The sequence below is a fragment of the Enoplosus armatus genome, chromosome 17 (assembly GCF_043641665.1).
Source record: "Enoplosus armatus isolate fEnoArm2 chromosome 17, fEnoArm2.hap1, whole genome shotgun sequence".
In the NCBI taxonomy this organism is placed as follows: Eukaryota; Metazoa; Chordata; class Actinopteri; order Centrarchiformes; family Enoplosidae; genus Enoplosus; species Enoplosus armatus.
The window spans coordinates 16,007,985-16,035,331 of record NC_092196.1 but is presented as its reverse complement, the minus strand read 5'-3'; the positions used below and the strand labels follow the sequence as shown (position 1 = coordinate 16,035,331).

Genomic DNA, 27,347 nt, shown 5'->3' with positions numbered 1-27,347 from the left:
AAGTGGTTAGAAGATTAAATGTTTACTCATTAATCCACCATAATATGGAAAAAAACCCCACATGAACTCAAGATTTTATTTGCTGAAACAGTAAGTTTTTAAAAAATACAGAGTTGCTACTGTTTGACAGATCACCATCCTTCGCCCATTTTAGCCAGGTAATTTAGAAACAACCTTGATAAAATACATACACGTGTCCATCTTCCATCCTTCCTGTCATTCTGCTTTTTCCAATGCCAGTTCTCAAACCTCTAGAGTGTTAATAGGTTAATCTACAGCAGTTTTATTTACAAAATTACACAAAAGCAAAACACAGCCCTTCTTCTGAAGAGCATTTTGGAAAATAATTTAAAAACAGAAAAATACAATTATTGCAGTATTCTACAATCTTATTGTTACATGATGCAAACGCACCATCTCGATGTACAGATTTCAGTGCAATTTATTCAGGTGTACCCTCACCACGGGGAACATGAGCGTTACCTCAGAGCATCAGGTGTTAAAACCCCAACATCACATTTCCCCTCGATTAGAGAGGAGGTTCCTATGTGACAATGTCATACCAATTTGGACACCATAGCTGTAACTTTATATGGTCATCATTGATGGGATTCTTCACATTACACACTGATATATGTACAAGTTACTGCAATACAAATTATTTGAGACCAAGGATCCAATAGAGAGCAAGTAGTCATGAGAACATAAACAGAGTATCAGTAATTATGAAACAGGTTACAGGTTGGGCTGAAGGCTACATTACAGAATCGGCACTGTTCCTCTCTAGAACAAGACCACTTAACTCACCCTCCTAACATGATTCTGCTTGTAGCTTCAGCAATTACATCTCTCTTTGGCTGCCAAAGTGAGCAAAAACCTTGAATAATATTTTTTATGTGAGGAACAAAAAACACCTCCAGTGGTTTCTTTGAATTATCATTGAAAAAAAAAAATGGGTGGTGTTAATATACACCAAGCTGAAATATAAACCAATGTCTTGAGGAAGTCTCTTTAAATCTACACCGTTTAAAAAATTCAGGGCAAAACATGGAAAAGAAAACACACATGAGCCAGAAGAAAGTGTTAGTGTCTATTTTGACCCCAACACAGGCAGCACCACTTTGTGGCTACAACTTGCTGCACTGTGTAGGCCAGTAAAATGGTGGTTTATTGACAGCTTCCTGTCTCACTGCCTGCATGTTGTCGCAAAGACTTCATCTTAAAACCCAAAACCAGACCGGGTAAGTATTTCTTCCAGTGGTCGGGTGCTGTGACTATACTCCTTCACTTGCATCATAACTCAAGAGCCATGGTTAGGTGGGTGCTGGAGGTCCTGCCCTGAGAAGATTGGGTGTAGCAGTGGGTGGAGTTGGAGAGCCGCTGCTGCAGCAGCCTGTGAGGGCCGGGGTGTGAAAAGTGTGGGGTAGAGGGCTGTATGTGGTACATGGTGGAGAGCTAAGGGGGTGTGGTGAAGTGCAGACGCTGGGATAATATGTATAGGCTGACCAGAGAGGAAGGCTGTCGGGTGGGCAGGAATCAGCCCAGCGTGTCCTAGTGAGTGTCCCAGAGAATGACCGAGGGAGTGGCCCAAATGAGACAAGGAGATGGGGGTAAGGTGGTGCTGGGGAATGTGGTGTACCTGGGCCAACTGGGCATGTGCAGGGTGAGGGTGGTGGGGATGCGCTGGGTGGATGCCCATGGCTGCAGCAGTGGCAGCATGGTGCTGCAGGATGGCGTGTTGCACTGTGGTGATTGACGTGCCAGAGGCTACAGACACAGTGGGCTGCTGAATGTGGATCTGCTGCAGGGCTGGAGGAGGGGGAGCAGGGGCCATGTTGGCAGCTGCTGCTGCAGCCGCGGCGGCAGCTGCAGCAGCAGAGGGAAAAGTCTTGACCTGCTTGGCCAAAAGCTGCTGCTGGATGTGCTGCTGTGCAGCCTGTTGCAGCTTGCTGTATTTCTCCATCTCCTCTGGTGTAAACGTAATGGGCTGACTCTCCAAAGGAGCCAGTCCATCCTCCTCTGCCTCCATGCCATCCTCCTCCAGGGTGGGTGGAGGGTAAGAAGGGTAGGCGTGCATTGGTGGCTGCTGCTGCTGCTGCTGCTGCATTTCTGGCATGAGGGACTCCATCATGGGGTTCTGAGAGGGGTCCTGCCCAGATTCCCCTTGGTACTGGGGCATCATCATGGAAGGCTCCTGTTCAAACAATGGCCGGGGTTCTGGGAGAACCTGGGCCTCTGTCGTGGGGTGCTGGGTCTCCTCTGGCACCACTGTGCTCTGTGGGGCCTCCTCAACCTTCTGGACCGGTGGAGCTGGAGGTGGTGGTGGAGGGGGGAACTCCCTTATAGGCTCTACCAGGATGACCTCTCTCTCAGCCTCAGAGCCCTTTCCTGCTCCTGATTTCTCACCCTCATCAGGTCTGGTTAGGGGAATCAGTGGTTTCTTCCCTGCCTGCAGCTTACCAAAAAGCGGCAGCATGGCTTTGTTTCCCAGGGTGGGGGGTAGTTTTGGACCAAAGTAGCCCTGTGGTGGGTCCTTAATCTTAATCCCAGATTTTGTTCCTGGTGCAGAATCAACAGAGCTTTTCTTAGACTGAACCTTCTCCAGCAGCTGGCGTGCAGTAAGGGTGTTTTTCTGTTCCCCTGCATCCCGGGACCCCCCTGGCCTCAGAGCCTGCGAGCTGGACGTATGGGTGTTGCGGTTAAGGCCTCGGGATGAAGATGAACGGGGAGACTGGGAGCGGTAGATGCGAGAACGGTTGAAGTCTCTGCGTTGTGCTTCGCTGTCACCTCGACCCCTGGGAACCCGTCGGCGAGGGGAGCCTTTGGTGGAACTGGAGGAGCGGCTGGCAGAGCTGTGGCTACGGCTGTAGCTGCGTCTCCAGGATCTCGCACTGGTGCTGCGGCTCCAGCTACTAGAGCTTCTTGAGCTGCTCCGATGGTGCCGCCGGTGCCTCTTCCTGCGGCTGTAGCTGCGTGAACGTGAGCGGGAGTCTTCTGAGGAGGAAGAGGAATACTGATGTCTCCTGGATCGTCTACGTCCTCGACTTCCCCTTCGCTCATACTCAGAGTCTGACGAACGTTTAGAGTGCCTCCGTCTGCGACCCGCTGTGCTGTAGTCACTGTAGCTGTCCGAGTAGCTGCGGCTACGGTGGCTGTAGGCACTGCTGCCTGCTGAGGAGCGCTCAGAGCTGCTGGAGTAAGAGTGACTACGGGAGGTTTGGCCACGATGGCGCCGACGACTGCTGCCCCGCCTCTCCCCCCGCCTTGAAGAACGGCTGCAGGACCGCCTTGATTCCTCACTATGGTGGCGGCGTTGTTCCCGAGGACTTGACCTGTGATGACGTGAGCGCTGAGTATTAGAGCCCCCTTCTTCTTCACTCTCACTGCTGGGAGGTCTACCAGGACCAGGACTCTTTTGGGCAGAGGTGGAGCAGGAGGCACTTTGAGGTGCACTGGAGTCAGTCTTTTGTCGCTTGGTGCCACTGTGCTCCTCTGAGGAGTTGGCCTTGTCCATGCCTTTTCCAGCTCCTCCTTCTTCTGCTCCAGACTTGCAAGGCACTTCCTTAGTAGCACGTTTCCTCTTCCCCAGTTCCGCTCCTGTGTTTCCTGTAGCCCCTCCCCCTCCAGTTGTCAGCTGAACAGAGGAGGCAACAGCTTTGTCTTCTGACTTTGGTTTTGCCTTTTCCTTTTCATCACCTGTTGCCTCATCTTGATCTGGAACCTTGTTTTTGCTCTTCTTCCGTTTGTGTTTTTTCTTCTTTTTGGGCTTCTCTTGCGTCGCCTCAGTCACTTCCTCAGCATCTTCTTTTGCTCCCTTTTCCTTCTCTTTGCGTTTTGAGTGCTTTGCAGACTTCTTATGCTTCTTCTTTTTCTTTTTTTTCTTGGCACTACTGCTGCCAGTTGCAGGCTTTTGCTCATCACCTTCTGATTGGCCAGGCTCTCCCTTCATTGTTGGCTTGTCTTTGTCAGTGCTGGTCCCTGGTTTAGTTGTTGTATCTACTTCAGCCGTTGAGGCAGCCATCTCTTGCCCCTTGTCATCAGACTCTTCACAAGGCTTAGGGGACTTTGCTGCTTTCCCACCACGTACTCCTTTGTTGCGGGACAGCTTGAAGTCAAAGTAGAGGGGATTACAGCTGTAAGACAGGGAAGGTTGAGCTTTTGTAAATTCGAGGAGCTCAGAGGGCCACTGCAGGGTAGTGCTCTCATCTTTGCTCAGAACTGGAAAGAAGGGACCTGTGGGGACTTTAGGACCCGAGTTGGAATCCGGAGTATCTTGTGTGCTCTCTGCTTTTTGTGTAGGAGAAGCGGGAACTATGGAAACTGTGTCAGCTGCACATGAAGAAACATCCTCCGACTTCAGTTTGGGTGACGGAGGAGTTGGCTCTGGGTCAGGGGTTGAAGTAACATTATCTAGTTCTTTTTCAGTCTTGCACTCTGTAACGTTGGGCTCCGTCTGTTCAGAACTGTCTTCGACCGTTTTCTCTTCCTGCCCCTCTTCCTCATCATCCTCTTCTTTGCTCAGACACTGTTCAGTGGCCTTCATAAACAGCAAAAACTGGAAGTGAGGCTTTACTCGGCAGTGAGCGGGAGGTACATAGTGATAGTACTGAGGCTCCTGTCCAGCATATCCTTCCTCTTTTTTCATCATCATCTTCAGTTTGTTGAGAGTGGAGGCTAGAGATCCTCCGTCGTCAGGCTGCTGAACCTCTTCCGTCCCTGCCACACTACCGCTCTCTCCTCCTTCACCTCCTCCTTCACCACCCTTAGGGCTGTCTGTGCTGCAGCCAGATGTCTCCTCTTGCCCTCCAGCCTTTTCTCCCTCCTGGCTCTCCTCTTCCTCCATAGCCTCCTCTCCGTGATCAGCAAACACTGCTGCTGCTGTCTCCAGTTTTACCGGGGCTTTCTTGGCAAAAGAGAAGGACACACTGACTTTGGATGCGCCACTAGAGGTTGGGGATAAGGAGCTGTTCTTCCCCAGAGAAAAGCTGATGGTTGGACCTGGCTTTGGGGATGCTTGCCCAGTTTTATCTGCCAGTGATCCTTCCAGGGCACACTCTGTCAAAGCAGTGTTCTCAGGCGGCATGTTGTCGCCATCTTCTGCATTCTCTCCATCCACAGCCACTGTGGTGGTTTTGAACATCGGCCCACTTCCTGGAGTACTGAAACACAAAAGCATGACAATGTGATGTGGGATACGTGTTTCCAATACATACCAGAGATAATTGCAGTAACAGTTCAGGATAATTGCATGCTTGTTGTGTTTGTTTATCATCACAAAAAGGAGCTCAGTTTTATCAACAACAACAAAAAAATCATTCAAGGAATTGAGAGGCTGTTAAAGAAGGGACTTCCGACAGTTTGGGAAATGTCCTAAAATTGACAACAAACATTTAAATTCTATCATGTTTTGAGCTACTGTGAGAGTGAATTGTTAAAATGATATGAAATCTATATTTTTTGTTTTAATATGTGGTGTTTGTAACACAACAGACATGCAATTGTACAACCAATCGCTATATTTTGAAATCCAGCCAGCAGAGGGCGCTCCAGGAATAAATTCTTACACGTCCTGTAGTTTCCTCTGCTCAGCCAGCTCATGCAATCGGCGCAGCATCTTTTCTTGCTTCTTTCCATGTTTCCGGGAACGGGATGACACATTACGAGCGAATTCTCTCTGCTTCAGCTCTTTAAGCCTCTGCATTACACAAAAGAAAGACATTGACAAGACAGGGAGAAACAAAGCACATCAGGATCTCTTCTGTCACGGTAAAAAAGACATACACCTCTCATGTTTTCACACAAAGCAGATCACCATTGACAGCGTAGGAATCAATAATCACAAGTACCTGTTTGTGAGCGTGGTCATAAGAGTTGATGTGGTTGTCAAATTCCTGGTGTTTGGTGTACTGTTTGTCACATAGCTCACAGTAGAAATTGGCCCTCAGGTCTTCCAGAGCCTTTGCAATAGCTTTCTCCTTTTCCATCTGGTCCTATTGTTGATGGGAAATACAGGAGGGAATGAGTGAATGAATCTTCGACTGTGTTCAAAGAGTAAAAGAAAAACCTTAAAGTAACTAGAGTAGTTGACCTCCATTTCCTTCAACCTTTGATGTTTTTACCACAGCAGCTCAACTAGTATACACTAATTATGACAAGGCTGAAGGGTCTCACCTTGTATTTTTGCCGCAGTTCTTCTGTATCCTCCTTCTCCACTTCGAGCACTCTTCTCTTCTCTGTGGCGTCCTCTGCATAGTCCAGCTAAAAAGGACAGACACAGCAGTTACTCACAGAAAGCAAAACACCCCTGAATCAATGGGAGCAATTCAGATTCATCTCATATGCCATTCATATGTTTAATACACTGTGTGGACCAGACGTTATGCTGTTGGCACATCTGGGCTACAGGGGCTATGATTGGCCAGTTTATGTTGCTTGTATTTTCTCCTATGATTGTTAAAGTCTAACTGAAATCACATTTAGTCTTTCATTTTTTTCAGCCTGGAATAATGTCATGTTTTTTAGAAACAAATTGTTAATAGTTTTGACATTAGCAGACATGTTTCCATGCTGTTTAATAAGGCTGGAATCTGACGTTAGCGGTGCACTATTACCCGGTGGATGTTTGTTTGGTCACTCATTCAAAAAGGTGCAGGACAAGACGTGTGTTCATGTTCGTAAATTAGATAAGAAGACGACTTTAGCAGGAAAGTTAATGTGAGTTATTGTTCAAAGTCTGTTGCTGTTGTGTTGTGTAGCAGGCTGCTCAGCAGGCTGCTCAGTGTGACCGTCTGCTCTGCATACGATAGCAAGCTGATGTTACTGTTTTATGCACATTTTAATTGGCTGCTTCGAAATAAGGTCTCCATCTACCAAGTCACAAACCAGAACAGTTTCATCAAATTAATGCAAAACTAGGGGAAGCCATCAGGAAACCAAAATACATAATATAAATTTCTCCCTTGAGGTTTCTGATTTTTTCTTAAAGGTGAACACAGGACAAGTGATTTACAGAGGATATATGTATGCTGTAGTTATGTTGGGCTTGAATAGTAAAGACATGATGGGTTATAGGAAGACATCAACGTAGAAATTAGATTAATGATATCCAGCCAAAATTATGAAGGTCAAATGCAATTTACGGCAGGAACTGATATTCCAAGATCAGTGGCATTCTGCAGGCAGCAGATTCAAAGCGTCTGCGTCTTTACTGAGACAACCAGTGTTACTGTATCAAACTGTATTTTAAGGCCTGTCCATCTCAAAAGGTGCTGGCTGGGGTCAAGGTCCAGGCTCTGCACACCACAGTCGAGATCTTTAACTGAAATCTTGACAAACCACTTTTGCAGAGGATCACTGTCATTTCATTAATGTAGTGTAATGCTGAAGCAGCCCCCGCAAAGACATTAGCACAGGAGTGTGTAGTATGTCACTGTGTGATGTAGAATTAAGACTTCCCTTCAGTGGAGCTCAGGGACCTCACCCATACCATGAATCTTTCTCCACGGACAGATTTACATTTGGCACCTATTCATTCACTCGGGTAGTGTTCTCCTGGCATCCACAGCGCTCACATTTGTCTGACAGACTGCCAGTTGGTGAAGCGTGATTGATAACTTCAGAGAATGTTTTCGCTGCTCAACAGTCCAACACTGCTGAGCTTTACACGACTCCAGCTGAAACTTGGCACTGTGCATAGTGATCTTCGGCTCATGTATGGCAGAAAACATGGAAAAGGATTCAAAGCACTCAATGATTCTTCCAGAGACTGTTTGGAAGTCAGCAGTGAGCTGAAACTGATGACAGATTTTTTTTATGTTATAAGCCACCATTTGGTAATCCTATTCTTTGACCTTGTGTAGCCAAGTGGCCCACAACTTTGCAGCTGAACAGTTGTTGATTTTGTTTAAGAACAACATAAATAAGTGATGGGGATAAAATAAACAGCATCTTACCTCCATCTCCATCCGTCCCATCCCCATGACATCATATTTGAGGATGATGGGCACAGGGTCGGTGCGACCTGAGGGAAAAGAGACAGAGAGAGGACTAGGTGAGTTTTTGAGACTGGGATGGAGAGCCAGCTCGGAGACAGCCTGCTTTTAGAGCATAGGGTGCTGGGGTTAGAGAATTTTGCCTTGAAGTGCAAAGAGACCAGAAAGCTACAGTGAACCAAACACCAGCCATTCTCACAGCTTACTGCAGCCACCAAGTAGAGACAATTATCTAGTCTTCCTGTTACATTTGACCTGGCTGCTTATTTGCATTTTGAATGAGTCAAATTAGCTGCAATTGTTGTATTATTGGTAAATTTAATGAAGTCAAGGGCATCGGGGTTGTCAGCACTATGTCTTACTAGAGAAAGTTCACTAGAAACAAGGCTGTTAGCTTTAAGCCAATCTGTTTCCGTATCTTTTCAGTGTACCACCCACCACCCCTCCTCCACCCGTTCATTGCTGCAGTCCTGTTAAACCAGAATGCCAAGTTTATCAAGGACGCTACAGCTTGAGGGACTGCGGTGTGTGTGTGTGTGTGTGTGTGTGTGTGAAGGGAGTTGCAACAGGCCTGCGCAGCTGCTGCCACTGCGACATCCTCCGTGAGGGGAACAAACCCTCCCAATATTATCTAAGGCCTATTGCATCATCTCTTTCTGAAATGTCTGCAGGCTGGCTGACCCTTGCAAGCCCCTTTCACTGTCCTGAGGTCCAGATCTGTTCCCTTGTCCCAGGCCCCCTTCCTCATCACAACTGGAGCTGAAAGATTATTTTCCTCTGTCTACTTAAGCTATGTTACGTAAGCTGTGAAAAGAGCTAGATCGGAAGGAAATTAACTGTAGAAAAATAAACAAACCAAAGACAACCAAAACAAACAAAAACAGAATGAAACATTAAAGATATAAAATATATAAAAATCAAAACTACTTTGGAGATTGACACAGAATTGCTTAATCCACTCATAATCAGCCAAACAAAGCAGAGAGAAAGACAGAGTAAAATTAAAAAAGGACACAAGCACTGAACTACAGCAGAGTGACGTCACAGGCCAGGTATCGCCATGGTGACAGTGCAAGGGATGGGGATACTTACCTGGTAAAACATGGGTATGGGTAGGAGGAGAAGGAAGGGGAGGACAGACAGACAGACAGGGGAATCTCAACACAAAAGGCATAAGAAGAATTTGGACTAGTCTGCTGCTCCTGTTGCCAGCCAGATACAATAATCGATCTTACTGATAGTGATTATCAGTTAAGTTTGGTTTCAGTTTTTTTCCTCCCACATATATAATTTTTTTTTTTTCATGAATCAATTTTTATGTATACCATTGGGCATATGGAATAACTACAAGCACTGGGCTTGTTATGACACCTGCGCCAAGTAGGGCAGCTGGTTTGAATTTCCTACAAATTTGACTAAAAATTAAGGTTTTTGCTAATTTTCCACTGTCCTGCCAAAGTAGTACTTTGAGCCAAAAAGAGCCCAAAGACAGCATGTATAATATATTAAATGCATTTGAAACTGTCAATGTATGACTTTAAATAGGACTACTTCCTGGCACATTCTTACCTTTCTGGACAGAGGAAGGTAAGAACATTATTTGATGTAAATATCTGTCATTCCTGTGCTTTCCTTGAGTAATTTAGTCATCACAGCCCAATGACATATTAATTCTGAAATCATAGATGCATGGGCATTGTAACATATAATGGCCTGCCTGGACTCTCAGTCCCACTGCAGTGTCTGGCAGCTGGGTGGGGTTTTAGCTGAAAACGTAACCCTGATCGCTTGATTGTGGAGGACTTATTCCACTGAGGAGAGGACTGATTGTGTGATATTTAGATCACAAGACTATCTACTGAAAGACATGTGTGTTCACATGACTCTTTGCCTGGTAGAGAAGTGAAACCAAAAAAAGGGGGTGGTCTGTTAGTCAGCCACTGCAGTGGTCTGTCTGAATTGAGTCACAAGCCAGGCCCAGAATTAAAGATTAATGAACAATTACAGTCAACCCAAACTATCACCAATCTTTAAACACAGTGACAATACTTCGACATTACCCATTCCAGTGGAAAAAACAGGGACCAGACAAAAACAATGTGCATCTAAATCACAGGGTGTGAATCACAAGGTTTAAAAAAACTGAAAACAAACAAAATGACAATGTTCTAAGAGTAATACATATGCATGATAATATTCAAGCAGCAGAATGAGGACTAATACAGAGAGAATTGAAAGCCTATGTAGCATTGGTGCTGTGATGAGAGGAAAACAAAAAATGGGAGAAATTAAAACAAAATAAAAAAAACAATTCAATTGGGGGATAAAATAACATTTACCACTAAGTTTACCATCAGCACAACATGGGCAGGATCAAATCGCTGTAAAAAAGAAACACCAATTGGTTAAGCAGGAAGATTGAGGCACATAGAGAAGGGAGGGTGGGGTTGGGAGTGTGGTTGTGGGGTGTAGGGGGGTTTATTACCAGAGGGGCATCAGTGTGTCACCCCCCCACCCCCCTCATCCCTTCACTCAGGGCTAGGTGCTTACAGGGATTTCCTCTCACCACTCTCTCCCAACCACTCGTCCCAGTCCCCAGGCCCCTAGCCTGGCGGCATGTTGCTCTCTCAACCAGAATATGCCCCAAAGTTACCAAACTACCCCACCCCACAAAGTACAAAAGTCCTGTATCAATAAAAACCTAGCAAACCTTCACTTTTGTCATCACAGAGCAGAAAACCCATCAGATAAGTACTTTTGGAGGAGCTGTACTGGGTGAGGGAATGATTAAACAAACAGCGGAGTCTGATGGCATATTAACTCTGACAGGTAAAAAGGAAGTGCATCATCTAACAAAAGTCATGAATCAAAAGTAGCATCTACTTTTGGAGTGTCTGGTACGGGGAAATGAATTTGTGGTCAAATATCTAGCCTGAAATGATAAATGCCTCTAGGGACAATCACCATTTTCCCCCTTTGAGCTTTTGCTTCGCAGACGTTTGTCAGCCCAGTTAGCAAATCTAGCAAAGATTCTTTCATTTCCTCACTAGCCTATAGCCAGCAAGCTTGTTTTGGGATGTGCTTAACCCCGGAACAAGTGAACACATGACACATAAAATGTACCTGAGGAAAGAGCCAGCAAGGCTTTGAGCAGTGCTTAGAGCGGGTTCTGCATTCCTATGCAGCAGCAGTTTTACCAAAGTACACTTAAAATTGTGAACTGTGCACCCGTCTGGAGTGTTACATTTCACTCTATCGTGTGAAAGTAGTAGTTCAGTGCGTTACCTCCAACACTGCTTAAAGCCCCAGGTGAGTGTGACAGTTTGAGGCAGGCAGGAGTGCACCTCTGGGACAAACATGCTGTGCAGGAGGGGCAAAGAAACAGGGGGAGGACGGGAGCGTGTAACCATGGGGACAGAGACATTCGGGGTGTAGAAGGTGGTGAGGTTTTCCCTGTAAGTCAACTCTATGGCCCGGTCAGTAACAGACACACGCACATCTCAGTCCCACATAATGACCACACACATACACACAAGTTTCACAGGTTTGGAGGTAGAAACAGGCAAACAAGCAGAGGGGGGAAAACTTGTCTACTCTGCAAGCCATTCAAAGTCTGAGCCGTGGTTACAGCCAATCAGATACCCGACAGCAGCAACGGAAACTCAAAGAGGAAAAAAAAAATCTAACATACGTGGAGATGATGATTCTAAGGGATGTGATGGAATCATGGCTTCCTAAATCTATCTTGATTTCAAATGGATTTTTGTTCTTTGTTCAAATCGAAGCACTTTACACTTGTGCAGATTGAAATTAAGGTTTAGTGATTATGAAGCAAAGAGGAGGAAGCTGACAGAGGCCATTAGCCTACGGTACACTGTAAAAAGGGGTGTTACATTGAGGTCAACTGCAGAGTGGGAGAAAGAAAACACCCACACACCCACACACACACACACACACACTGACATACAGAGGGGATCCAACAAACCTTACCTAAAAAGGGGCAAAAAGGACAAAAGAAGAATAAGAACAAAGTCAATACAGTGAAAAACTTAAAAAAGGGGACACAATGCTTTCACTTCAAAATTCAAAAACCTTCTCTTCTGGCAAGGAGGACAGGAAAGGAGAGGAAGATAATAATGATTATCCAGCAGACTTCAATGTGAAGCAAGGGTGCAATTGTGTCGTGAGTCTACTCTGAAGTGCATTAGCAAATCGGAGATAGTGGGCTCCACCACTGGGCCATTAATTCCTACACAACAACTGGACACACTTTGCTGCAGTCTCATCTGCCCACAAAGCAGGATGCTTACATAACCACACATCAGTGGTGCCGGCGGCAGAAACAACAGCACAGTCAGCCCCTGAAACTTGTTCTCTCCTCCACACAAAGCACACATCCTTATCACTTTCAAATAGATTGCTATTCAGCTGTTCAAGGCCAGATGGAAATAAACAACAACGCTAAACTGATGTGTTGTTACTCTCCATACACTTGTCAGCCTGCCCAGAATGAAGCAGCTTCCTGGTCTACTCTGGTCCCTGGCCACTGTCAGGCCAAGAATACCTATGAGACAACACATGCAACCAAAGCCATATATGTACACGAACAAGAGGTGCTAGGATGACACAGCTAAACAATCAGTCATCAGATCTGTGTCTCTTGAAGTTCACCAATACACACAATCTTCATTTAATGTCTCAATGTCAGACTACAACATATCATGGCTCTTCAATCAGACACAAATCAATGTGAGCAAATATAAATAAAGATACACGTGATTTACCTGCCTGCAAGACTATTTACACTCTGAGGTAATTAAATCTGATGACACCACTTTTATGTAAAAATGACTTCTCAGATCACACCAAAACAGTAGAAAAAGGAATACATTTCCATTTTCTCCTCCTCTTTTGGTAAGAAAACAAAATTAAGCAACACAGCCATCATCTGGTAAAGTAAGGCCGAGTCTCAGCAGGGTAAACGTCTGTTTCATCATCACTGCATACTACTGTATGTCTCGATATAGTCAAACACACAACTCTATAGTCAAGTACACAAGAACACTTCTCACTGACATTGTTTTCTGTCTGTCGTCAGACAATTGCAAGGACAACTGAAAATCTCTAATCTAATGCTGTCCACAAATTGAATTAAGCAGTGCATGGCTGAAAACTTTATTTACATGTTATCTGAGCAACTCACTTTCTTTGCTAGCTCTGCATAGGCCCCTATATGTCCTTGTGTAAGGCTATAACTTGTTTATAGTTTGGGCGTGTGCTGGAGACTCCAAGACGGGTTGTGTTTCTCATTAAAATGCTGATATTGAGCACGTTACTGCTGGGTTTACAGGGAGAGCAATGCACTTGAGCAAGAGTTGCACTTGAGCAATAAAGAGTAATGAAGTGGACAGACATGACTGCATGAGAGTATTAGAAATGAAACAGGTAGATCTGCGATTAAAAAGGTATAGAAAAAAACATGGTGGAGGCGGTAGACAAAACTAAATGCCAGAAATGATGTGGAAAAACAAGCTCCGATCTTAGACTGCAAGGACTCATTGGCTTGCCAGTGATGACATCACTCAGGGACAATGCTATACACATCATCCTCTTTGGAGAAAGTGCAGGGAAGGGTGAGGCTATGAAGAGAGAGTTAAAAAAGTAAAGATACTGATGAGGAGAGGAAAAAGGGTGAAGAGACAGGAAGAGGCTCAGTGGAAACATGCCAGGGCTCTGCACCACTGCCTCTGAGCCAATGAGCCTATGAGAACAGCAGGGTTGAGCTAATGAAGTGCTGACGTTAGCCAAGACCAACCCACACACTCAGCTCTGTTCAGCCTGCTCCCTCTTACGGCAAGTCAATATCAACTAGGCAATCCAATTACAGTTGTCTCCTGAAAGCAAACCTCTTTAATGCAGCTTTCTAGTTGAAAGCTTTCCACATCTTACAGAATGAATTCAATGCGAAGAGCTTTTGGAGCATTTTCTTAAACTAAAAGAGAAAACTTCTAGTGCACACATGTTAATTTATTAATGAGTTAACGTTATACAAACTATAGACTAAAGCGATTTAGATTGACATTGCGAGTCTAGTAAAACCTCAAGACACAATCCAGGCAGACTTAAATCCAGACCGTCTAGTGTACCTTGGTTCTGGTTTGTGTCCAATTTCATTGCCAGAGGGGCTTGTTCTGTAAATGCAAATACAACTGGACCAAACAAGGCCCAAGAAAGGTAATAATTCAAGTGCTTTGCATTCCTGAAAATACATGTTGGATAGAGTTCTGGCTAACATGTTTGCTGGTTTGCGTTGCCAGGGTCAACCATGTGCTCTTCATTATTACTTCTGCATCACTGCCCCAAAAGAAAATAAACGCCCATGTTTCAAAAGAGAAACAACATTAAGCTTCTCTAACCAAGATATAATCCCTGCAATGTATGCTGATCAGAGGATGTTTGTTTTTAGGTTCAGAGCAAGATCCAGAGAAGGTATGAGACTTACATGCTGGCACATCAGCAATCAGCAAGTCCATAACCAGTTTTTCTCAAAGCTGGTTGGCTAAAACAACTAGATGTGAACAAAACTGTATCCAATTAAACTGATTTTGAAGGGGAAACGCCCACTTTAATGTGAAATGCTTTAAACTAAATGCATCAATGGAAGACAAATAAACACTTCACTTCCATCTCCCAACCCCCAGGGGCCTTGCCCTCAGTCTTAATCCTTTACAAGGCCTCCTCCCTCTTCAAGTTCGAGAGAACAGCAGCATGAGAGTGACAGGAACAACTGGAACGACGTTTGTTTAAATAAAAATCTATTTTACCCAGCAACATACACAAAGGGAGAGATCAGAGAAAGAATGTGAAGAGAAAGATTTGCTGATTCAAAAAAACAACAACCTTGAAATATGAGGGGAAAGAAAATGACAGGGTAGTGGCACAGTACCACCAGTATACACTGAACATAGGTGTACAGAGGAGTGAGTCCTTACCCTGCATGGTTTTGCCAAGGCCTTGCCCCAACTTCCAGCCATGTTTCTGAAGCAGTCGGTGCCCGATGTTATCCTAGCAGAGAGAAGAGAGGAGAAAAAAACCAAAAATATTCCAATAATAAGAGAAGCTTTTCCCTGTGGGCACTGGTCAAAAAGCAAACAAACCAAAACAAAACACTCAGATCACGCTATCATCATCAGCACAACCACCATCACCATCATCATTATCGTCATCCACATCACCTACAGCGTGTAACATCAGTGTCTTCCAGCACAAGGAGTGGTAAGGTTGGGGGTGGGGGGATAGAGGGGGGAGACTGAGAGGAAGGGTAGGTTTTCCACTATAAAGAATACATGAGGCTATGTGTTGCCTGTAAACTACAGGATACCCTCCTACAGTAAGAGTGCAGTTTTAAAAACCTTTTTTTAAAAGGCAAAGAAATAGGGCATTCCATTTCTATTTGTTTGGATGATAAAAGATAACACATCAAGTCACATCCACTAACTGAGAAGTTAAGAGGAGGAGGAGGAGGAGGAGGAGTAAGGAGAGGGTAATATATGTATCACACGCATACATATATGAACCACTACAGAGCAAGATCTTAGTACACAAAGAAAAGTGACACAGAACAGGTATGGAAATCTTGCATTAACAAAACGAAGACCAGAAACTCCAAGCTTGCTGTGATTCTGTAACCATGACAAGGGGAGCACCATGAAACATATGCAGCTGTCACAAATAATATAGCAAGAGGAAGAGACAGAAGTGGAGCTAGTGGGCCTTGGATTACCATTACAAGGCCCAGGGTGGACAGAATGCACGTGTGAGGGGATATGTGGGTGTGCAGGTGAAGAGAGGGAGACATTGTGTGCATGTAGCCCCATAAGATAAACCAGAAATAGCCACTGTGCATGTTTTTGGACACCTCCAGCATCTCTGGTCAGTTATCAATGGTCTGGTGCTAACCAGGTTGACACTTTAAAGCATTATTATGCACAAATATATGCAGTTAGCATGCCTCTAATTTGATTATTCTCATGGATATCATTAGTATTCATAAACTACAAAACATACGTTAGACTAGATGGCCTTAACCAATCTGCAGGGTAGTTTTTAGCTAGCAACGTACTTACAGTGGCTTTACAACAAGCTGAGAGACATTTTTCAAAGTGGAACCAAAAAGTGTATAACTGCAGTGAGGCCATCCACTTTAAAGTATTAATTTTCTGCTTTTCTTGAAATACTAATGATTGCTATGACAGAGTATACAAACACTACACATGTGGACAAGATAAGCCAATTGATAATGAATCAAAGAGGTTGGAGAGTGTGCGAGAACATACACAACAGGAATTCCTAGCACACTCTGGGGGCAAATGTGCATGTCTGAGACTGTTATATCACTAGTATGGGTCAGCAAGAAAACAAAAACATTAAGTGAAATGCAAGACCGTCCCACCACTACACACTACAGTACATCCTCAAGCACAAATAAACAGGAAACAATGAGATTTCTTAATAAGCAGTGTTGTTCTGTTGTGATTATAACTATTCCAAGCTTGTCTAACATTCACCAGAGTGCTGCATTCTACCAAAAACATACAAACCAAACAAAAAGGATATTTATAATCACAAAGAGATTGACATCAACTTTCACAAACAGAAAGTGAAGGGGTTGGAACAAAACAGCATGCAGCTTTTTGTTAAAGAGTTTTAACAAAAAGGATCGTCGGTGTTAGTAGCGCACTGTGAATGGTGCACATACAGAGAGGTGAGGTGGGGCGGGCTGGGGGTGGAGGGCGGGTTAACAAAACTCCAACTGTGTTAGTCTCAGGTGGATCAGGCACAGAGAGGAAGGTGATGGCTCAACAGGGCTCATTTAGCTCTCTTTAGCAAAAGAGGAGGTCGGGACACGGGGCAGAACAGAGCAGGCTGAGCCATGGTGTAGGTGAGTTTCTAGGGTGGTGGAGGTGAGCTGGGCTTGTATGGGTTAGTGCATGTGAAGGGGAGTGGTAGTCACACACACAGCACACACTGCATCTCCGCCCACAAGGTCTCATTTGGGATACATTTGGCGTAATCCTTTTGTCAACCACTGTTGGTGGCCAGAGGAAACTGTTGCCTTCCTTTGCCCTTTTTAATATTTATGGAAGAAAGAAAAGGCAGCTGTAAAAAGTGTCAAATGCCACTTAAACACAAATATATCCAAAAAATCTGTTTGTCTCTAGTACATAAGAGACAGGCTGAACTGCTTCACTTCCTGTTTCTGTTAGGGTTTGGTATTTTTTCCCCTCCATTTCATGGATGTGTGAGCTGTGCTTGCTCTGTGTGACTGTCGGATCCCTTCCGCCGTGGGGTGAGATAAGAGAGGAATCTGTTTTGGGCCTCACATGGTGGGAGGAGAACTCGAGACATCCTGCCTGTATCACAACTAGGACATTAAAGGCTACATTAACATGCTACCACTGTGTATAAGATGTCCCTGCCTGGCAGTTCCCTGGACATGTCATAAGATACAGAATTAGAGGCTGTGGGGCTGAAAGAGTGTGTTGCCTCCTCCCTGGTGGACAGCATGTCCCCTGACTTCATTGGGAAAGAAAACACTGCAGAATTTGCTGCAGTGAACGCCTCCCCTCCAGCCGACATTGGATATGCTTCTGTCCCTTACTGCAGTATCATGGTGCAATAGCACTCTACACACGAACATGTATATTGATTTGGGGGTTTAGCTGATCTGAGAATTGGAGCAAGGAAGAAAATAAAATGCACCCCAAACTAGCTGCCTAAGAAATGCTCTTGCTCAGCCTCTACACAATCCCTGTTAGCTGATTTGTGTATTTTCCATCACAAAAGTTTCCTCTCACAAACCTTCCAGTTTTTTTTTTTTTTTATCTCAGTGAGATATAAAAACAAAATAAAAACAAGAAGGGCAGGTTGGATGAGGCACCAGTCACAACTGCTGACACTAATAAAGAGATTAGTTCAAAATGGGCTCAGCAAAGGTTAGAGGGCGGAGATGAGGCGCAGACTGCGTGTTGAACAACAGATGAGTGCACCAAAAGAATAGACAGACAGACGGATGAAAGCAACGACGGCGAGTCCAACAGCAGTGCAAGTGGAGTGAAGGCATTTCCATACGAACCTGGCTTTAAAATACTGGGCTGTCAAAAAAACAGTCACACGTGACACAACGTAAGAAACCGGCCAAACGCTTTCAACTGCAATTCTGCTAGCTTCTCTAGTTCTTAAAAATGCAAATCTCTCTGCTTTTAAACAAACATAATACTGTATACAAACAGAAAAGGTAGGCATGTCAATAAATCCACCAACTGACTGTTAATACAGGAGAAAGAAAAATAGAAAATGTTATCCAAACAAAAGAGGTCTACAAGGGGGGTATTTTTTAAAAGTGTGCACAGTCCTGTCATCGGCACAGTGCATGGCAAAAGATATGGGTAAGGGAAGTGATATGCAGGGGACCCCACCTAGAGACCTCAGAGTACTTAGGAATCTTTTTGCTTCTGTCTACACGGCCATTTATGTGTGTACAATATGGGTGTGTTTGTGTGACCCTGCAAATAAATTGCTCTGGTTCAGATTACCAAGGAGGATATAACACGTAACAGCCATATTAATCCATGCAAGCGACTAAACCTACAACAGATCGGAGATTTTGCACTTTCTGAAAAGAAAACTGAGACAGGAATCTGTCTTGCAAAGAGTGGGCTGCTGCAGTTCATCATCATCCTCTCGTGTCCCTGAGGAATGTCTTTTGGCAAGTGCTGGTGGTGAACAGTTCCTGCGCCCTGCTGCTCGTCATAAACTCTTGCAGCTCCCTTGTGTTTGGTGCTCTGTACATTCCTGGTCAGTCTCAGGTCTACTCTCTACTGCAGGTGTGACTAAATGGAAACACCTGTCTCAGCGCATCAAGTGGCAAACGACTAAAACAGCAGGCTCCTACATCTCAGTAAATGAAGGTAGTGTAGATGTGTCAGATTGAACGTGAAGGGATTAAAGATTTCATTAACTAAGTGATGAGGAACATGACAGAGAAGCACTGTCCAATTAATATAAATGTTTAAATATAATAATTTAAAAATACATACTTACCTCATAATTCTGAGAGCCCAATCAACTGGAAGTTTATTGTTTATCGTAAACACTGAAGGCCAAAGTTTGAAGGGGTCTCCTACGTCTTTAAATAGAGACTGAGATACTCACATCCCAACTGAGTTTGAAGTAAGGTGTTCAGACTGGTTTACAGACAAATGCTTATGGTTATTGTTTTTTTGAATCACCACTCTTCATTGCCAAGTGAAACATTTGGAAGGCTACAGCAATGACCTTGAACCTATCACCACTGCTGCTCACGGTGTTAAGACTGGTGCTAAATAAAGAGCTTGCAATGTTTAAAAAATGTGGGTCAGGACAAGGTTTGACCTTTTCCTTGTGTTCTTCTTCCCACCTACTAGGTGATAGTAGGTCTAAAAGTAAACAGTGACAAACTGCTGTGTCAAATGTCTGGCTGTAATGCAAAAGGCTACACACTTCATAAGTCAGTACCAGCTAATACAATAATACCTAAAATGTTCCTTTTGTGTGCTGTTCCACTTAATGTATCCAAAGTCCTGATGGGCCTCAGTAACTATTGGAGATAAGTAATAAGTAATGACAACAACTTGGATAAAAAGAAATACACAGTCATACAGTAATCTTACTGTGGCCTGTATACATGTGTTTCTCAGATTTCCGGTGTGTGTGTGGTTTCTGTGGCTCTGAGGCTGCCAGCTGCATATCACTCTGGGACAGGGTCAGGTAAGGGAGGGGGGGGGGGGGGGTAGGTTGGAGGGACTGGAAGGGGCAGGAGACGTGGGAGGAATGAGTCTGGGAGGAAAACTGTAGTAGTGATTAGGACAGAGCTTTGAGAGAAAATAGTACTGAATGCTACCAAGTTAACACATGCAATGCAAAAACAATGTTAGAGAGAAAGAACAAAGACCAAAGGGGAAAGACAGAAAGAGAAAAAAGATCCCAATAAAGTACCACAGACCTCTAGCTGCCTATAGATCACACACAATAAGTGGCAGGGGAGGGGCTCCGAGAAGCTGGGCTGAAGCATTCAGTCACAGCTCCAAGATGTAACAAGGTTTGCACTACGGAGGCAGGGACAGACCTGTGTACCTAACAATATGGTTACGTACTATATGTTAGTCTACATGGAGTCTATTGTGAGACTAAGCAGGACTAGATACATTTCCCCTCGTCCTCTGTTGATGCTGTGAGGCATTTGGCTAATATGTCATTTGTATTGTGAAAACACACCTGATGTAACGACAGGTGTCACCAAATCCTCTAAAATTATCTTCAGGATTAACAGTTTTAATTGGTGGCAAACATTCATGGTTACTTGCCTGTGGATAAAAAATCTGCCACCTTCATCTTTGGGCATGGACTTTCCAAAGAGAATGTGTCAGGTGTGCAGGTATTACTATTGGTGACTAAACTGACAACACCTCTGATGTGGCCATTTTTCCACAGATGTGGGAAGAACTGTGTGATGCTGCAGCGCGGCCCTCAGTGCCCCTCCACAAATAATAGCGCAGGAGCAAAGGAGCCACTCAAGCCAGGTAAGCAGGCCACCTCTCTCCTTTTTCTTTCTTCCTCTCCACCACCCACACACAGTGGGATGTTTGTGTGCCTGTGAGAAAGTATGTCACTCATAGAACTCTACCAGGATATAAAATTCTAATGTTTTTGGTTCATGAGGTTCTGTCTATAGAAAACACATGTTCAAGCTACAAATATGATCATACAGAGTGAGAAATAAGAAAACGTTTTTCCTTTGAAACAGGACAGAAGACCTCCGTCAGCAAGGACGAGTTTCTCCTGCTGCTGCTTAAAAACTCAACAAGACACAGGTCTGGTAAAATTAAATTATAGCCTACAGCTCTTTTCATTGATGTAGAAATAGGGTAGATTTGGCCTGAATGTTTGGTTTCATCTCATTCATGTCCACCAGTAAATTGAAAAAGATATGTTTTATGTTTTGAATTTTTCTTAGCAAGCCATTATTTTGGTTGTTATATTGTTTTATTAATGCTACTGAGAATTTAATTGTTTATTCATTTTTCAAATATCTAATTGACTTATGCTGCAAAATAGCCATGCCAATTGTTTGAATATTGCTTTCATTGAGGAAAAACTATTATTTAATAAGCTTTTAATGATTAATCGACCATTGCTGACGTCTGGAGTAAAAAAAATGTGCTGTTACTTATACATCAGTGTCTCATAGATCTCTTTCAGACTGGAAAAACAACAACCACACTATTATTTTCATCTATACCTGGTTGCTGATCCTATTTCTTTAGCTCACAAAGCACATCCGTAATGTTGAGGAGAGGTGACCCGACACTGTGTACGTAAGAGGAGTTTGGGCCTGCTCACCACAGTGCTTTAGAGACAGAAGAGGGGATGGAGAGAGTGGGAAAGACAGAAAGAAGAGAGCTGCCTGCGCTATTATTGATGTGCCTCTTCAGCGAAAAATGCAGTCCCAGTTGCACAAGCACCATGCCAGCACAGAATGACAGAGGGTACTGTACACCGAATCACTGTGTAGTAGGGAGGGAGCGAGAGAGGTAGAGAGAGAATAGATGTAGAGTGTGACAGTAGTGAAACAGAGAGAGACAGTCAGAGAAGCGTTACAAGGACCCTAAAGATAGGAGTAAGAAAGCAGAGCGTGCAAATACAAACCGGGTCATTGCTGCTTAGCTAATAGGGGCCAATTCGCTGCAGGAGAGAAATGTCGAACACCCCAAGTTGTGTACAATAAGATAACTGTCCTATAGGCACAAACACTATACACTAACACATAAATTCTAGAGCTACATAAAAACACACTCACTCAAACACAAATGTAGCCATTCACACCATCTAATGTGCACTCTCGTTTGCTAAATGGAGTGGAATAAGCACTGCCCACTTTTAATTAACACATTTGAGCCACTGCAAAATAATCAGATACATAATTGTAAACTAATACAGCTGTCTTTAAAAGCAAATCTGCCCTGCAACATGTGTTTTAGGTTTGCTCTTGTTTAATTTATGAGCTTTTAAATCACAGAGTGGTTGAGTAGGTAACACACCAGAGGATCATAGAAATATAACAAAACTGCAGGGCTCTGTATAGAAACCTCACTCAAAGCAGTTATATTGAATATCCAGAATAATATCTAGTTATTACCAAATCTGTAATTTTGAAATGGATGAACAGCTAGGATATTAAGAAAACAGAAATTAATGGCAGTGCTTTATCCACTCCATGCTTTCAGAGTCATCTCATCTCATAGTGCTAAGATGACTAACAATGACTAATGGGAGACTGACACAAAAATCAAATGTTTATCTGTAAGCTCTACATAAAACAGGAAGATCTAGCATATACATAATCATTTTAACTGTCATACAGGAAATGGAGTAGGCAGAGGACATGGGAAGTGGGAGGGGCTTAAAGGGTATTAATGGACATGAGGCAGGTGATTCTACAGGTTAGGTGGCAAATGTGTTCAAGAAAACACTGGATGCATCTACATGGACAGAATGAATGGAGTAAAAAGGTGTGGTTCTTATTCCTCCCTGGACCAATCATCCACTCTCACAGCTGGTCCAATGGTGCGGGATGATAGATGCAGCCTTACCGATTCGATGGGCTTGTCCAGGGATGCCTGTTCCAGCTCCAACTGGCCCTCTTCATACTGGTCAAAGTGATTCCCACCCTGAGTGACACACATTTAAAAGCTTATTTTAGAAATGTATAATGTAGTCCTGCTTGATAGATGGCAGAGCTGAAACAATTAGTTGGTTGACAGAAAAATAATCAGTTAATTAGTTACGTCATTTTACCAAATTCCCACAGCAACTCAGTTGTGGGGATTTGCTGCTTTTCTTACTCTAAGTATAAGTAAACAGAATATCTTTGGGTATTTTGAGTATTGGTTGGACAAAACAAGATATTTAAAGACATCTGAAAAATTGTAATGAACATTTCCAAATATATAGACCAAAAGATGAATCATTCATTATATTAATCTCCATCTTTTCAAAACAATGAGACAGCACTGTGCAAGGAGGTGTGCCTAGTGCCTTTAATTTGCACAGAATAATTGTCATTCACACTAAATAGTACGACTACAAAGCGTTGTAGCAGTTATATTACCCACAGCGTGTCTACAAGTGATGAAAAATATTTATTTTTGTCAGCCAATACATCTGTGTGTTTTATCACCAGAGGAAAAAAAAAATACACACAGGTAGGTATACGCTACAACCGGAAATATGTGACTGGGTTGGACCCTTCATACACCATCCCATTTTACAGTTATTCTATTTTAAAAGAGCCTTCAATTTGAGGTTTATATTATAACTCACATTCCAGCTGGCAAATGCTTTAGTTTTCTCTCAGCATGTTAATTTTGCAACCCATGGATTAAAACACACTGGACCATGTTTACACAAAAATACAAGACCTCGCCTCCACCTCAGATGTTCGGACCACATCTCAGACGTGACAAACTGGCTCTGAAGCAGGTGAGAACCTGGCCTGAGGGGGCCATCTCAGAAATTGTTTTGAGCACACAGACTAGAACACATCCAGGGAGGCCGCCACTTATGGTGACTCTACTGATTTTGGAGAATCGACTCTGATGAGGTGGGCTGACCACGCAGCTCTCAGCTTTGAATGAAATCGCGACCTTAAAATTGAAAGTCAAACGGATCGTGATTTGGAAAATCCTTACTGTATATTGAGGAATGACAATATAACCCACTTGAACTTGAGTTTATTTACAGCCATGACTGAAATTTTACTAGACAAAGTTCATTTCTGTCTCTTGAGAGTACGTCTCTGTAAATTCTTTCCAGCAGCGATAGCAATGAAGGAAGCCTTTATCTTCAGGCTATTTGTTGTCTGAATTAGCTTTACTTATACCAATTGAGCATTCATATTTAAGTCCATGCCCTGGGTGGGACAGAGAGTGAGTAACGGGCTTGCTACCTCAACCAAAAGGAGTGTGTTTATAGAGCAGTTTCTGCCCTGAGACAGATGGCTTCCTCTCTTTAGCAGCAGAGGAGAGAAGAAGGTCATGTTTGTGAGACGACTTTTCTCCTGACCTTCACACAAGCAGAAAACTGAGAGATTCCAAAAATAGTCCATGGTATTATATTATTTTCTAGCTGCTTGCAGCTAATAGGAAATGTGTAAACAACTAAATCTAATGCAGCTACACAAAATATACAACTACTGAGGTTTTATATCCTCTTTTCATGTCTATTGAGGGGTGAAGGAACATGCACAGCAAGATATTTACTTTGCCCCCATCACTGAGGACTTCTTACATTGGAGGATCACCGCAAAATATTCTACAGTCTACAGCCACAGGACAGCAAACGTTGCAGTAAAAAGACAATGCTAACATGGGCTAGGCCATGCAAGAGGCTTTACATCCCATATCCTCTTGGGGAATCTGGTTTTGCAGAGATAAGCAACTGTTCAAATCAGCCCACAATAATGAGGTGATTTGATGCCACACTGGCAGTCATTAATTCAGATGAAACAGGACCCCTCATCAGCATGAGTGAAGCTGGGGATTATGGGAAGGGGAGATGTAGAGGAAGAGCAAAGGACTTATCTATGAACAAATCGATGGCTCCCTGCTCTCCCCCCACCCCATCTCTCCTCCACAGACCACTTAATGTGCTATCCGCACAGCCACCCCCCCCCCCCCACCACCACCACCACCACCAGCACAATGACTTCTTATTTTCACTGCTGTTTGCTTCCTCAAAAACCTGACTCTGCATATAAATTATCTTAGCTTTGTCCTCTGATGTAAAGTACAAGAGTAAACTTCCATTTGTTCTACAACAGTGAAATGGATACCATACCACCCCACATTAGGAAATGAGAGCTACAGCTCTGTGGATGCTCATAAATTGCCTGGTGTGTTTCTGCAACTCAAGATTAGCCGCATGCTAGAGCTCCAACAACAATGCAAGTCGATAGAGCGGACAGAGCTGTTGGACTGGTTGTGCTGTGGATATTAGGTAGACCATCTGTGGGTGTTTCCTGCGCCGTGTTGCTTGGCAGCAGGCTTTAGTCCATGGAGTCAGAGAGAAACTTTCTGAATACTGAGCATATGAATGCCTTCACAGTAGATCTCACACACAGAGCTCCACTGTGCTGAGCTGGAGCTGCCCTCAACCGACTCATTCAGACCACACAGCAATTCACCTCTCACTAACAAAATAGCAGAACCCACTGGACACCAACACAGAGAGGAAAAAACACAAGCAATTTCACAAGCTGTTTCTTATCAACTTGCTTAAACTTGCAATGAGTTTTACATCATGACTGCTAATTCGCCTATTTCGCTACATCATTGCTACAGCAAAAAGCTGACTACTTCTGAAACAAACAGCTACACAATTGCAGCAAAGTTTAAGACTATTGTCTGCGATACAAAAAGACTTTCAAAAACACTCGCCATATTTTTAATGGGGGCATAAATGACAGAACAAAATGCTGTCACAAAATATAAGGAAGAGCAGCTGGGTTGGAGTTCAAATTATTCATCTATGCCCTTTCTCTGACCCTGAACATCAATGTTTGTACAGCAACTATCCTCTTCCTTCACAAATCACTGGAAAAACCACACAAGGTCACACAGATGAGGAATATCACCAATTGTGGTCACCAAATATCTTTACTATGTAGTAATTATCTTCGCATTCACAATAATGTCTATGTTTATACAATAACACGACACCACAACATGACAATGTGATGTGTGAAAAATAATATGTTTTGAAACTGTTGTGCATAACTGGGCACACCAGCCCCCATGTAATCCCTACACTTGACTTAGGTTTGAGGGTAGTTTTACTTTGATATTAAGAAGAGAAGGACTGACACCATTAACTTGCTTCTGACACAAAATGTGCTGCAGAACGACACCCGGTAACACAGATGCTTAAGATGTTTCACTTGTACTTGTAGATAACAATTATGTCAAAGAATTAAAAACCTATCAGATGGCTTAAAATATGGATGGATACAAAGTATGGCTGATGCTGGGTAAAGCAGGGAGATTACAATGTCACCTGAGCAATTCAAAAGAATGTAAGTGTGATGAATGACTGATGAAAAAACTGACTACAAACATGGATTAAGCTTATTTTGTAGTCTAGTCAGTAATGTTATGTTTGGCTTCTACTGGGTGCGGTCATAGATCACAGATAGGCAAGTGAAAGACAGACAGCTCATACATGGGTTGTGATATTTATCAACTCAGTTCTGTAAATGTAAATTTACAACCTGAAATACTGTCATGTCACAAAAATAATAATGTGCAGTAGGGACAGATATATTAGTATTCTTAATTAATAACTTAAACAAAATAAGAACCCCTTGTTACCATCTCAATGTGTCCATCCTATTTTGTTTCCAATGAAGAATACATTTAAATCGCATTCGAAAGACAAACAAAATTAAGTGAAGTAAATCCATCAATACAACAAAAACAACAATAAAATGGTGTTAACCTTTACGAGAGTAAAAACACAAACGTTATTCAGTTTTATTAGGAGAAAATGAGCAAGTGAATGGCCAAGGACATGTTGTTTATCTAAAATCTATCGATAACTATGTCCCACACTTGTACGCTTTTAAGTAGTGAGATTTAGAGGTAATGCCATACAATGTCATTTAATTACTGGACCAACAGATAGCCGACTGAAACTAGGATAATGTCAACGTGCTAACTAGCTGCGGTGGCTGTATTCTAGTTGTCAAAATGATACAGCCATTTCTTGGTACGGCTACAATTGCCCAATGTGCGTACGAGTTAGCCATCTGCTAGCTAGCTATCCATCGTTAGCATATGTCGATAAATAACCAGTCTACCCAAGGTCACTAACACGCTAGTTGGGCTTCATGTCTATTATACTGTTACATGGGTAAGAGGGTTATGTGGTATGCATTATGTTACAGTTCATAACCCACGATGGGAGTCAAATATAGCACGCAGCCAAACACTGAGACGTCAGGGAAGTTAAATTCAAAAGAGACGCAGTGCACTAGCCCCATTCACTAGCGTTAGCTTAGCTAGCTTGCAGTGCTAGCAAGCGATATCTAGACCGAAATGCACAATGCAGTGTGTAATAATTCTTAGCCGCCCGTGACGTTTTAGTCCGTATTTATGTGCTAAAACATCTAGACATTGTAAAACGCATGCAAATCGTCAACTGACTAACATGTATTACCTGGAAATCACGGTCTTCGTTGAACCTAGAAAATCTGTCGGCCAT

At 43.3% G+C, this 27,347-nt stretch overlaps 1 protein-coding gene across 2 annotated transcripts; it reads right to left on the bottom strand.

Annotated features, from left to right (window-relative positions):
* Positions 1-62: 62 nt before the first annotated feature.
* Positions 63-27,347, bottom strand: gpatch8 (G patch domain containing 8). 2 transcript variants are annotated; one of them, XM_070922859.1, is made up of 8 exons: positions 27,303-27,347; positions 22,682-22,759; positions 14,984-15,056; positions 7,953-8,020; positions 6,172-6,258; positions 5,847-5,990; positions 5,565-5,695; positions 63-5,159 (listed from the first exon to the last, which is right to left on the bottom strand). In XM_070922859.1, exons 1-8 carry the CDS (start codon positions 27,345-27,347, stop codon positions 1,301-1,303), a joined length of 4,485 nt encoding a protein of 1,494 aa, XP_070778960.1. In that variant the 3' UTR covers positions 63-1,300. The 2 variants fall into 2 exon arrangements, with proteins under 2 accessions (XP_070778960.1, XP_070778962.1); XM_070922861.1 differs by lacking the exon at positions 27,303-27,347 and adding an exon at positions 10,331-10,372 and having other exon boundaries at positions 22,682-22,708.